General features: G+C 42.4%; 1 protein-coding gene across 7 annotated transcripts in view; it reads right to left on the minus strand.

Moving 5' to 3' along the window:
* The window catches only part of UPF2 (UPF2 regulator of nonsense mediated mRNA decay), a 110,630-nt gene that overhangs the window by 71,236 nt on the left and 25,436 nt on the right, over positions 1 to 13,958 (minus strand). For 5 of the 7 annotated variants that reach the window (XM_090041782.1, XM_090041777.1, XM_090041780.1 and 2 more), the window contains 3 exons: positions 11,254 to 11,316; positions 7,808 to 7,911; positions 6,973 to 7,058 (listed from right to left, as the gene is read on the minus strand). In XM_090041782.1, coding sequence (XP_089897908.1) covers positions 6,973 to 7,058; positions 7,808 to 7,911; positions 11,254 to 11,316 — 253 coding nt within the window. The remainder of the gene's footprint in view (positions 1 to 6,972; positions 7,059 to 7,807; positions 7,912 to 11,253; positions 11,317 to 13,958) is intronic. The other 2 variants (XM_090041781.1, XM_090041783.1) reach the window with 1 other exon arrangement.

Below are 13,958 nucleotides of genomic sequence, written 5' to 3' on the forward strand. Positions count from 1 at the left end.
TTTATAGAACCTATCAACAGGACTGCACTGTTCAAATAAAACATGAGAAAACCTACTACTGAACTGATGGGCATCAGAATTCAGTTAGCCAACAAGGTACCATCAGTAACTCTTCTAAAAATCAAGAATAGTAATGCTTTGCCAACCGTACAATCAGTCTGTGCAAGTCATACTACCCAGCTTGAACAGGTTCACATTCATTTTAAAATTTACCTTTTGCTGCTACAAGTATGAATGCTATGTATATGCTAGCAAGCAAAATCTTGTTTAAGAAAGGCATTCCATACTGCTGGTGTAGAGGTTCAACTGCAGCTGACAAATTTAAAATGTGGCCCATTCATTAAGCCTCCAACAGGTCAGTGCAGTCCTGAACTATTCTGGCGCCAATTTTCTTTAGTCAAGAAAAATAGTTTTTTTCCCCCCACCAAAAAAAGCTGAGGCCTTGACGATCATCACAGATTTGTCCCCAAATGCCCTATATGCTAAAGCAAGGAAATTTACAAGAATTTGACTCAAAAAAAGACAAGACAGAACAGAAATATGTTAACAATAAACCCAACATGCACAGCCACGGTGTTTTATATACAGTAGCAAACAATTTATGGGCAAAGTGGTTTAAATTAGGGCCATCCAGCTTCTAGACAGCCAGGGGCCGCATACCCCATAGGCCATGCTAGCGGGAGTCATGCCCAATGGGCTGCACTAGTAAGGGCCACAGCCCCCAGGCAGCACATAGCAGATGCCCTCCCCCTCCCCCCCCCCATCACTGCTGCAGCACAGGCACCTTTCCCCTCTCCCCCCCACAACAATGAACCTGTAGGAAAAAACCCTCCCTTCAAATGCTGCATCACACATTGCACAGCCCCATCCTTGCCCTGAGCACCCCATGCTGCGCCTCACCAAACCACCCCCAGGGCAAGCACAGACTATAGAAACTGGAGCAGGGAGGGGGAGCCCAGGTGCTGCAACTTAACCCCTTGCGGGTCACAAGTGGCTCAGGCCATCAGTTGGAAAGCCCCATTTTAAATGATTGATATCTACCTGAACAAAAAGGTAGAAATATAGTAGGCAGCTGTCAATCCTTCTGGATCACGTTGTATGCATGAGATGCCACAAGGACCTTCGATACATATGCCTAGGCAGGCATATGAAGGAGTAGAGGCTGCCCAGACCTTCCATCCCCACTTTAGACCATTGAGACAGTACCCAAAGGCCAAAACGAGTGACTCGGTTGTAGTTATACATGCATCTGGGAATTGAACCCAGGTCTCCTACGTGGCAGGCAAGGAGTCTACCACTGAACCATAACAGTGAGTTGTTTAAATTTAAACAACTTTTATCCAAACAACTTTTTTCCTTTGGATACTAATGGAATAGGTGAATTTAGACTACTTTTCTTAAAATGAGCACATTTATCCATGGAAACTAAATACTTCTACAACAGGACACTACTGCTTTGACCTTTTAAATAAGGAGCACAGACACACTGCATCTAGTGATGTCTGATTTCCCCGCGGGATGCCAGAACTTTTTGAAATGGCAAGGCTGGCATATCGCAGCAGTAGGAGAAGGAGAGAGATGGATATGAGGAATATCATACCAGCAGAAAATACTGTTAGTGAACAGACTGTCAGTTCCTTAAGATAGGAAACATGCTATCTATTTGTCTAAAACAGTTTGTAACATTTTAAAGGCCTTTATATATTCTTGGCAGATATGCTGTACAAAAGTACAACATTATCCAGAATTCTTAGAAAAACAAACACACACTGCAAAGTCTGGATTGAAGAAAAGCAAGAGAAAAAACAAAAACACAAAAGTCACTCCCTACCAACTTCAACAGACTGCACAAAAATAAACTTGAACAGCAGGATGGACCAGCATCTGGGGCTGTGGCATAAGGCCTGGAGGAACTGACTGCTGTGCTCCTCAGCAACAAACTATAAAGGGAACATCCAAGTGCTACTGCAGCCCCAAGCCAATTCCACCGAAGGCCTACTCTTGCTGCAACTAGTCATCTGCGATTGACAGCAAGTAGCACAGTCAGCAAACTACAACAGCCAGCAAGGGATGTGGTTGAAGAAGTAGAGTAGTATAAACTGCAGTCAAAGCCAGACACCTACAGCTGGATTGCTAGTCTGGTCCAGGACCTGCAGGACAGGAGGACAACACTCCAAGAAGTAAGTATGAGAGATGCATCTTGGAGGGACAGTATAGTTGACGCCTGTTAGTAGGACCAAGGGAGTGCCCAGGAGTGTGACATGAATGCATGGTACAGAAAATGTTTCTATGGGAAATGTTGCTGGGTCTCACTCTTCTCAGGTGTGACTGCAAATGGGTGTCAGCTGCACTGAGGAAGTCACAGCTGAAAAGATCACAGCAGATCAAATTGTATCAACTCAAATGCAAGACAAAGATTTTCCCTCCCAATCAAAATGGGGAACAAGGCCCCCCATCTTGCATACAAGGAAACCTCATTGAATACACTCGCCAGCATTAAACTGCTGCCAAAAACAGCATGTGGTCAGTAATGAAAACCAACTATGAAGCTGATCAGCCCACACTGAGCATGACTATAAAATGCTCATGACCCATATGGGATAAACCTACTGATGGGAAGCTTTTTTTTCTTTTATTACAAATGTTATTAAAATACAATTACATTTTCACATATTGTGACTTCACAAAAAAACTACATGTCAAAATATACAATTACGTATATTAAACTCTTCAACATATAGACTTCCCACAAAAAACCGTTCCAGAACTATTTCTTCATACACAGTCCCATGAATGTCAATTAAACTCCCTCTAAAAAAAACACCCCCCAAAACAAAAAAGCCTATTACCTCAGTAACCACCTGAATCTCTCCACCCCTCCCACCAGCCCTCTCTGTTAGTTCAGTGAAACAAATATCCCATCCTTTTTTCTCCACTTCTCTGCCTCCTGTACTCCAGCAGATGTAGTTTTTCAGTTCAGGCAGCCCCAGATCCATGCACTCTTTCAAATGAAAGCTAACCCCCCAAAAACTCAGAGGTTTTTTACTTTCCATATACTGCTTTTAACACTTGCTAGCAGTGCCCTTAATATTATTTCCTCAGGCCCCTTTGGCATGAGCCCACCTCCTCTTGTGTGAAGGACTGGCTTATTTTTGTGACACTCAAAAACGAAAAAAACCTCCCCACAAAAAAACCAAAAAAGTACCCTTTCCCCCTACAACTTTTGCATATGTACACTCCCAAAACATGTCTCCCACTATTTCTTTATCCCTGTACAGCTCCCTTGGACACACTGCTGTTCTCACCAAGCTCCATCCTATGACATACCCCCCTCGCTGGCAAGGTATTTGGTATGACCAGCCACACCAGATCACCATGCTCCCTGTTCTGTCATTCATCAGCCACCTCCCTCTGCACCTTTTGCGCTTGTCCTTCTGCAAAGTCCCACACTGATGCCATCCTCTCTCTCTCAATTTTTATCAGCCTCTTGCAATCTTTCAGGACCTCCAGCCCCATGTTGCCTGTTCTGTATATCCTTATAAGACTTTCCATTCTTAAGTAATGAATGGGAGGTTGCCATGCCCATGGCTTCTTCCAAGAGTCCCTATGTATTCCCCATCTTCTCGAAATCGTATCTGCCAATAAAGCACGCTGTTCTCCCTTCCCCCTGGTGCCGCTTTACACACTGTACTTATGTAGTTTGCGTAAATGACCAACGCTACGTTTAGCATCCCCGTCCATCTTGCTTTATACAGTTGTGTTGTGACTAGCCTTTTTCTTTTTGCTTTCCAAAAGAACACACATAGTTCCCCTTGTTCTTTCAATAACTACTGCCATAATGGTGGAAACAATTCCAGTATACAGAATGATCGGCACTAGCACCACCTTAATTGCCGCCACTTTTCCAGCAAAGGACAGTGTCCTTCCCGTCTGCGACCATAATACTTGTTGTACCCTTGCTCTCACCTTCTCCCATACTTTACTTCTTTCCTCTTCTGCCTCAGTTGGGAACCCTAAAACTGTTCTCTCTGTCCACTACTTACACTCCAAACTTTTCTACCACAGGATAAGTTAGTGCAGCCCATCTGAATAAAATATACACTAGTGCCCAATGCATGCAGTCCCCCTCATTGCCAACTCTTTTTAAAGTCATGGTGGGCTGCTACACTGAATACATGTTGACTTCCTCTTCACTCCCGCAGCTAAGCTGCACCTTTCTTTCCAGTGATTCTTGTTTCTTCACAAGCCTTACAAGTCTGGCAAGCATCATCTGATGGGGCCCCAAACAATTAATCTAGAATCCCTCTGTCATCAACCCTTCTCTCAGCCTGTTGCATATGATTAGTGTGACCCCCAGCCTCCCGAGGTGGAACTGGACCAGACTGCCCTACACTTGACCTGCATATACATTTTTGGAGGACCCTAGAACTTGTGACAAGTTTCCAGTCATTAGTGGGGGACTAATTAGGATGGGGGGGCAAGACAAGCGTAACCTAGAGTACACACACACACACACACACACACACACACACACTGAGCAATGCTGAGCTACGGGGTTACCATGGCGTGAAATGCTGTTAGCTCATTGGGCTGGGCCCCAGCAGGGTGATCTGGTAAACCATAAGCCTTTTGGCTTTGGACTAATATCATCATGTATAGTTTGTACTATATTCGAGTAGGTACAAAAGTGGTCCTTAAAGTGTATTTATAAAGCACCTGTGCTAAAACTTGCACCAGTTTCCAAAAAGGTATAATGCATCACTTCTGGATTTATGTTCACATAAATCAACCAAATCAATTATCCTTCTATCTTTATAAATACTGGGGGTAACAAATCAATTGTTACCGAGGCAATCATTCAACAAATTTTTCTGCATGTGGTTGAAAGCTGCATTTCAAGTGCCTGAGGTATATATAATCTGTTTCTATCTCAATATAGACAGGTACCTGTAATGATTCCCCTATATGCAAACTTTGCCCCTCACTTCCATGTGCTCAGGAAGAGCAGAGTCTGACAGTAAAAGGGGGGCTGGGGAGGAGAAAAGGGGGCAGAAGACAAGGGCTATCTGACCGCTCTGATTGATTTTCCCTGCTGTAATAGTGGGAAGGGAACAAATTCAAGGCAAACTTCCAATAATTAGATTCTGTATCTGGAAAATTTTAACAAATTTATAAATTTTCTATATAATCTAATTATTGGGGGGTTGTCTAATATTCAAGTAAATACAGTAAGAATTCATTGTCTTGTAGAGGACTCTGTCCAACATCTACCATTGTCAGAACTGACTGGACTGGTTGTGTTAATGAGAGATGTTCACATAAAATCAACCAAATCAATTATCCTTTTATCTTTATAAATACCGGGGGTAACGAATCAATTGTTACCGAGGCAATCATTCAACAAATTTTTCTGCGTGTGGTTGAAAGCTGCATTTCAAGTGCTTGAAGTATATATAATCTGTTTCTATCTCAATATAGACAGGACCTAAAAACCCATTCTTTTATTTGTAGCACCCTATATTAGGTTCCATTTTTTCCCTCCTTACTTTTTTTTTTTTTTAAATGTCATCTGCCAAATAGCACTGTTGCATTCCCAATCGGTGTTGTTCTACTGCATGAATATACTAATTAGCATTACACACAAAATCACACATTTCAGCACAGATTTTAGGGCACTGGCATCCAATACCCTTTACTGGTTTATGCAACATGAATAAAGTAAGCACCTTTTAACAATACCTATAGCTAATGATTAACTTCACCAATCTAATCTCTATAGTACACTGAATGAATGCCTGGAGAGGGAATAGACAAGTGTTACTACACATTTATAGAAGCCCATTTGGAAAAAAAAAAAAAAAAAAAGTGTTTTGACAGATATCACAGTAGAAAAATTCCAGCCGATTACACCATGGCCAGAGACAAAGTCCAAATTGCCTTGTTGGTTTAAACAACGGTCTCTGACACAGATCCAAGTTTTACGCAAATGCTCTTATATAATGGTCCTTGAACATGTTTCAAGATCATCAGAAGGCTGATTCACAAACCTTGTTCTCTCTACAGTATAAAAGATGCCCAGACATTGCATTTTTCGGTAATGTGATCATATACAATTACTGAATTCTCAGGAGGTTCTTGAAATTAGTATTGATCTGTTAGATTCTTATCTACTAATATTTGATAGAAAATAGGATTAATGCTGTGAAAGAATTAGAGAAATTGTATGAGCACTTCCCTCTAATTTTGAATAAAAAATTGACATCAAACTGGATTCAGGTTAAAAACTGAGGGGGAAGGTGTGGGGCAGGAGGGGCATGCAAAGACATGGCCAATACTCAAGAAGAAAAAAAAAAGTACAGAATCATGAGAACAGTAGAAGCTTATTGCAAATAGTATGCAAAGGTGGACTGGTAATGAGGTACAGCACTATGTAGTACAACTAGATGCTAAAAATAGCAAAGGAAGACTAGGAGCCAAAATCTGCTTGCTCAAAACACGTATTCCAGAATGGACTTAGAACATATAAACCAGACACCTAAAGTGACTGTTCACTCTTCCACAGGATGAATACCTTTGTGGAAGAGGCCACACAAAGGGAAGCAGTTCAAGAAACATAAAACTGAGGGACTCCAGGAAGATAAAGGAGACAAGACACCTAAAACCAAAAGCTGAATCATCAACTACTGCCTTCCAAAACAGACTGAAAACAAAACAGCTGGGGAGGGAGGAAAGGAAAGAAAGAAAGAAAAATGGACACTCTGCCAATGAAAGATTTTGTTTCTTAATTGTAACTATGCCTAGTGAGATGAACTCTAGCAGACAGAAACCAACTAGCTTGCTTTGCTGTGATTTTCTCTTTAGATTCTTAATGATTCTTTAAAAACAGACCATTTGGCGCTCAGGCTGATCAGAGACGATCACTGACATCTTACAGGAAGAAAAAAAAGTGCCACTCTGAATTTCAGTTCTTACCTTTGTCTAGGCACTATGAAGAGTGCTCGTACTAGCTTTCTTCTGTTGGCCTTTGTGTTCATGTTCATGCAAAAATCCATGGCTGCCTATGAGAAAAACTCCAAAGTTTCACTTTTAAACCTAAGTTTCCATATTGAAAGCAGTAAAACCCAGTGGTTAGAGCTTTCTAGTTTTTAAAATCAAGGTTATGCTACATACAATTGCTTTAAAAAAAAAATCAAGATTATAAATTATATTTTTAAGTAAAATTTACATCTTTAGAAGACATGGAAGTTTAAAAAAATCCTCATGCACAGTTGCTAGAGTATCAATGGAACTTTTGTACTGTTACATGGGAAGTAGTATCAAGTAGTTATGGAGGGGCTGCAAAAGAAAATAAATTCAAAGTTCATGAAAACAGCTAGAAGATTCAACAGCTACAGGCTAAGTAGGTATTTCACATTTATTCTAACTGCCACATTGCAACTGTGCAAATGAAATAGTCTTCTACTCCAAGAAAGGGGATGGTGATACTCAGTCATCTGCTGACTAGATGGAAGAAGGAAAAGTACCATCTAAGACTGGGAACAATCTTTACTACTGTTAATCCCCAAAGCTTGAAGAACTTTGAAAGCCAAACAACAGTATTAGCGTGGCCTGCAAAGTTCTTACGAATGATACAGCTACATAAAAACTCCAAAAAAACCCACTCAAAACCAGCTGCCCCTAAAAAGACAGAAGAATCTGAAAAAGTTTTCTGACAGAAAACATTTAAATTACACTTTTTTCCAAGTCAACTTGCAAAGTCTAGTACTATAGATTTGTGGGTGCTAAAAAGACAAAAATATGACTGTACCTTGTCTATGAGGTCTCTGTTGACACAGTTTGGGAGTTGCTGAAGGAAAGCATCTACTATAAGTTTTAAGTGGGACCCAGTACTGGCCTCTTCATCCTCTTGTTCTAGTAGAAAGCAAACAAAACATCATATAGCTTTATGGTGTATAATAGTAAAACATTGCATTTCATTTCCCAAGTATGATGCATGATTTTACATTCTGTATTTAAAGTACTCACCTACAGATTCCAGGAGGGAAAAAAAAGTGAAAATGAACTACTCAACAACTTACTGGCTGTCTAAAATGTTGCTCACAAACAATATATACACCAGGTTTTTCCACCTGATGCATTACAGCCACAGGAACATCAGCAAATCGCATAGTCCCAGCAAGTCACAAACTTTAGATCAGTGATTCTCAAGTTTTTTAGACCCAAGGCACTTCTTGTTCAACTCAAGACACTCCACATTAGGTCTGAAACAACCCTTAGAAAATGCCAACTCGTTTTTTGATTACAGAAAAAATAATAGAGCAATTCCACTCTTTCAAAGAACTCAGACAGATCACAACAGATCAGAATGCCCTTAATACTATGGATTCCCATTTGAAAACTCTGGGTTTATCTTGTGAATCATGTTTGAACACCTAACAGTGCTAACACTGTATGGCACTCCATGGCACCCCTGAAAGGATCTCAAGGCATCCTGGTCGAGAATCACTGCACTAGACCACATGATGTGGACCAGACAATAGCCTGAAGATGGAAAGGTGAGAAATATTTTGAAGAAATACAGTTACTGTAAGTAACCATTTTTCCACATATGTTGTCTACATGGAATCTCTTTGTGGTGCACTTGTACCTCATATATGAGACTGGATTCTTCTAACCAGTAGTATCCATTGAGGCTGCACCTGCAGACTGGATGCTCTTGTGCCTCTCCACCTGAGACCATAAATGATGACATAGGGCAACCACACCCTTAGATCCTTCAGCAGTACAGAATTAGATAATATAGGACTCCACAGCAGTGGAAAGGAAAATAGGTTACGGAATCCATGTGTGCAGCCTAGACTTGCTTTGCCTAGGTCAGAAGTTGGCAAGATTTTGCCACTGCTGGCTGCTGCTCATCACCCAGCCCCTGCCACAGGCCACACCCCTACACCCCCTGGCAATCAGAAGACACTGGAAGAGAGATAAATAGAAAAAAGCAGGTGCTAACACCCTGGGAATGCCTTTTCTACTTCTGCAGTGATAAAAAACTGGAACAGCAAGAAATACAACCCTGCTGCTGCTGCAACATACTGCTGATTCCCTGAGCTGCCACAAGCCAAATGTAGTTGTTGAGTGTTAGGCTGCCAACATCTGGTCTAGATAATTTAAGACGACCACAGCCACTTCAAGGGTGTGAGGGTTTGGACGCCTTACAGTATGAAGGAAGTTGTAGGGTGAGGGACTGGAAATAGACTGACAGATGTATACCCTAATTTTAATTAAAAAAAAAAAAAAAAAATCAGATATTTTTGGTTGTTTAAGGATCAGGTCTATGTCACGTGTCCTTATGAAATACAGCATTAAGGTGGTCCAGGAATGAGGGTCTGAACCTTCCTTACCTTTTAAAAAGCTGTTTTCATGGAAAGTATGCATCACTATGGGGTCAGAAAGGTTCTTATAGTTTGTCCATTAACCAAACAAACTACAAGACCATAAGCAAGGAAGGTGACTCCACTGAGTCTAGTCTCCTGCATTCACAGACAAATCTTTTACCCAAGGATTCTCCAAAATTTCCACTTCAAACCCTTAGATACAATAAAAAGGCACAAAGCCAAGAACATCCCACAAATTGCCATAAGTAAAAGCATAGGAGACTAAGAGGTTGCTTATTTCCTGCCACTTCTATGGCAGAGAAATAAATTAGTTACTATAGCCTCAGAGGATCATAGGAAGAGGACCATATTCCGCACTACAGGGGACGACAAACTCTTCCAAGGCCATGTTTTCCACTGCTCTGAGCTTTAGAAAGAAGACCACTCCTAGCTCTAGCAGCATCTTTGGAGGAGTATCCATGCAGAGTAATGGGGAAAGAGCAGCAAGAGAAGACTGAAACTGAATCTAAGAGGCTGCATTCGGAAGTGAGGAGATTCCAGACCTTTTAAAAATAAAAAAGGAGATTGCCAAAAGGTTAGAATTTCAAGAGACTCTGTTCATCTACTCCCAAGCATGCCGAAGTCTATGAGGTGGATTTTGGGGAAACACCAGAGGAGAAGGAAGAGCACTATTAGAAGCTCTGCTTTCTCCATAGGAGGTCTCAAGATCTCTGTGAAAAGCAATACTATGAGGAACCCCTATTTTAGAATATCTTTATGATCTGACTTCCTTTCTCCTAGGGCCTGTAGAAAATTAAAAAGGGAGAAAAGAGCAGTTTTTGCTTCTTTCAGAAAATGCAGGGTTTCATCAAAATGTATGTTAAAGAGGCCACAATCTCCAAAACAGAGGTAATCCAGCACCAGTGGAATTTGCAAGTATTAGACCACCAAATCCTAAACATGGGAGGGAGATGGCCACTGAACATTTAGGTTTTTTTTCAAAAGATGCTGGGGTCCATTGTAAATGTTCTGCTATTCCAACAAGCCCTCATTAATAGATACATCAAATGTTCCAGGTATGGAGAAGTAAAAGATATGCAGTCACCTGTGCTTTACTTCCTGAAGTATTCCCCAGTTACACAAAAGTTCCTACAACATTTTAAATAACTCTTTGGCTAAATAGGCCAAAGTAACTTTCACTCTTTGCTGGAGATGAAAAGGAGGTCATTGCTTTTCCATCTCCTTCAAAAATGTTCAAAAAATGTCTCCTTACTTTCCTGTTCTTATTTTCACACAGTTGACACAGACTCAGGCTGTCTCATTTGAGCAAATCCACAAAGTTCTCCAGTAGGTAACATTATAGAAGTTGCTCTGCAGTGCAGCACCTGTCCACTAGCAACTGGATTAAAATCACCTAATTCATTTAATAATTAAGAACCACCACATGATAATTTTTAAAAAGGTACCAAGCTGATGTCCCAATTCAGCAAACCACTTAAATATGTATTTAAATTTTACCAAGTGCACTGCTTACTAAAGTATCCAGAACCCAGCTAGCCATCTATTCCCTCAGAAAGAATTTTCCTGATCTTAAAAGATTTTTATTATTGTTCCAACAACAGCTTTACTAATTCTCTAAACAGGATACTGAATAATGGGTAAATGTTCAGACTCATTTTCTAAATGGTTTCCTCTACTGCAGATTCCTGGATACGAAAAACATTTTAAACACAAACTTCCTTCTGCTCCCAAGCCCCTTGTGCCCTCCAGCATGACCACTCCTCTCTTCTTCAATGTCCCCTTTGTTCCCCTCCAAATACAGACTCATTCTTTCCACGTGCCAAGCACCCGCCTTTCCTTCAAATGCCACCTCAGAACTCACTTCTTTCAGCTTGTTTCCCGTCACTATTTGCAGCTCCGGTGCTATCGGCTGCCTCTCTCTTGCCTGAGCATATTGAAAATAAAAAAATTAAAATTCACCTAAGGCAAGCATGACACTGAAGCAAAATAAAAGTGATCTCAATTCCTTGTAACCATATACTTCAAAAAGAAGTTTTAGTTCTGATCACATCTCCCCTCCACTCTATTATGATTTTAAACAAGCAAGAGTTTTTAAGCTTTTAGGAGAGGAAAGATCATCCATTACTTATATACCTGTAATACATTGCAAAAAATCTACTATATAATGACAGACTTATCATAACATCAAAAAAAGACTTACATTTGCATTTACTTTGGAAGATTCCAAGCTGACAACTTTGTCCGGTGCTCAGTAACATGAAATGAGTTGTTCAACTGCCATACTCTCACATACCACACCCCCACAAACAAAACACCTTATTTTTGGAAGGCAGAATGAAAAAAAATTGTCCGGAGTTGTGGCTGATCGCGTTGACAGATTTAAGTCCTCCTGGGAATGTATAGGCTGCTTACAGACGTAAAAAAGGAAAAAAAAAAAAACAAATCCACCTCCAGTTCTTTAAACTCCACGTAACCCCCGTGCAGAGCCCAGTGCATGCCCACAATAGGCAGCATGTTACTTGGACCCAGTTCACCAAACATCTGTATAGCTCAGGCACTTCAGTGGGGCTTTTGGGCGCTTTTACCTAATAGCCAATTGAATCTGCTTGAGATAAAAGTACCAAAAAATCCCACTGAAGCGTCTGATCTATAGAGACGCAGCGGAGTCGGCTCATCCCCATCAGCTATCACAGTGGCTTTCCAGCGAAAAGCTACTGCCCCATCAATGGTTGTAAGTAAGAGCATTAACACTGAACTTTACCCCTTCTCTTTGCAGCCCCAGGGAGAAGCAACAACCGTTTTGTTGGCCGTGAGTCTCAAGGACAGCTTGTTTTGTGCCATCCTGCTTCTAGTCCAGAAAAAGCAGCTTCCCTGATTAAGTTATGCACCCCCCTTCTGGAGGGCTGCTTTGTGGAGAATGTGTGTGGTATGCAAGTTAATTTGGTATTTTCCTAGCACCTAGAGGTAAGAGGAAGGTAAAAGTACAATATGTACAAAAGCAAAAGGTAAAAATTGTTAGAATGCATTTTTACAAACTATTATTGGGATCATTATCAGAAAAATTTATCCTGGAACATGTATCTGGTCTAGGCAAGAAGTTACTAAATTTCCTCCTAGGAGTCCTATAAGATAGAAAGTGGCTTCCCCATAACTTGCCACTGAAGTCTGACCATGGGGTATTAGCAGACAAAAAATCATGTTTAAGCAAGAAAGCTTCTGCTAGCCCAAGGGTGAGCAAAACACAACCTGCAGGCCAGATCCAGCCTGCGATGGCTCTTTGTCTGGCCTGCAGCAGGTCCGTGGGTCCCCTAGCCTAGGCACAGTCCAGCCGTGGCGTGTCCTGCCACACCCCCTGGGTGCACAACACAACTGGGACAGCTTTGCAGCTGGACTGCCTTTCTAGCCAACCCGGGTGGCAGACAGCTCCTCTCAGCTATCACCACTGCTGATCCTAGCCCTGACCCTGTGTGCCCTGTACCTGCTCTGGGCTTGCCCGCCCAGGCACAGCAGCAGCAGAATGGGACAAAAGCTATTGTTCAGTGCGGGGGAGAAAGCGGCCCCTCACCATCCCAACAGTTCCCTGCTGTAGCTACCCAGAGTCTGCACCAGGCTGCACTGCATCTCTGCTGCCATCACCACTGCCTCCGGGCTCTCCTATGGGTCAGTGGTGGCAGCACAGAGCAGATGCAGGGCAGCCCAGTGCAGGTGCTGGGCACCAGCAGCAGGGAACTCCCAGCAGCAGAAGAGGGGGCCACTTTTCTCTAGTGCTGAGCAGTAGCTTTCATCCTGTGCTGCAGCTGCTGAGCCTGGGCAGGCGAGCCTAGAGCAGGCATGGGTGTATAGGGTCAGGGCTCTGTGCAGATTCCAGCTGATCCGCTCTGGTGGGGGTGAGTCCAGAGCAGGCGTGGGGCAGCAAGGTGCTGCACACTGTTGGCGGTCGCGGGGAGGCACCGCGGGGCGCACAGACTCCGAGCTGTTGCAGGGCGGGGGCAGTACCTACTGGCTCACGGTGGTGCACGCAGGGGCTGCCATGCACACCTCACCATACCCACAAACTCCACAACCACACAAATCACACACCCCACAAACACCACCCCCACCCCCCCCCACACACACTGGCACACCCCTCAGGGGAGCCCCACTCACTATGTGCACAAACCACACACGCACCCCCAACCATTCTCCCCCCCGTCCACACATCTCCACAAACCAAGCATACCCAACCACATCCACCCCCCCCCTACATATCACATGCACACACTTCCACAGTCCCCCACAAACCCATACCCACGCCCCATACTCTTGTATATTGTAAGGGAGTGTGGTGGTGTAAGACCTCATTTTGAACTATTATGCAATCACCTATACAGGCACCACACAAATGCACACAACACAGGACAAAAATAGTTTTTAATAAAAATTAAAATGTTATTGTCAATGTTTGATTTTTATTATATAATTTTTTTTCTAGTTCCAAGATAGAAATACTCCTTTTGGGAAGGAGGCTTGCCAAGGGCAAGGAGAGGAACTTCCAGGAGCAACGGTCAGGGTTTTAGGGGATGGGAT

This window comes from Crocodylus siamensis, chromosome 4, assembly GCF_052110815.1.
Source record: "Crocodylus siamensis isolate JL-2025a chromosome 4, ASM5211081v1, whole genome shotgun sequence".
NCBI classification, from domain to species: Eukaryota; Metazoa; Chordata; order Crocodylia; family Crocodylidae; genus Crocodylus; species Crocodylus siamensis.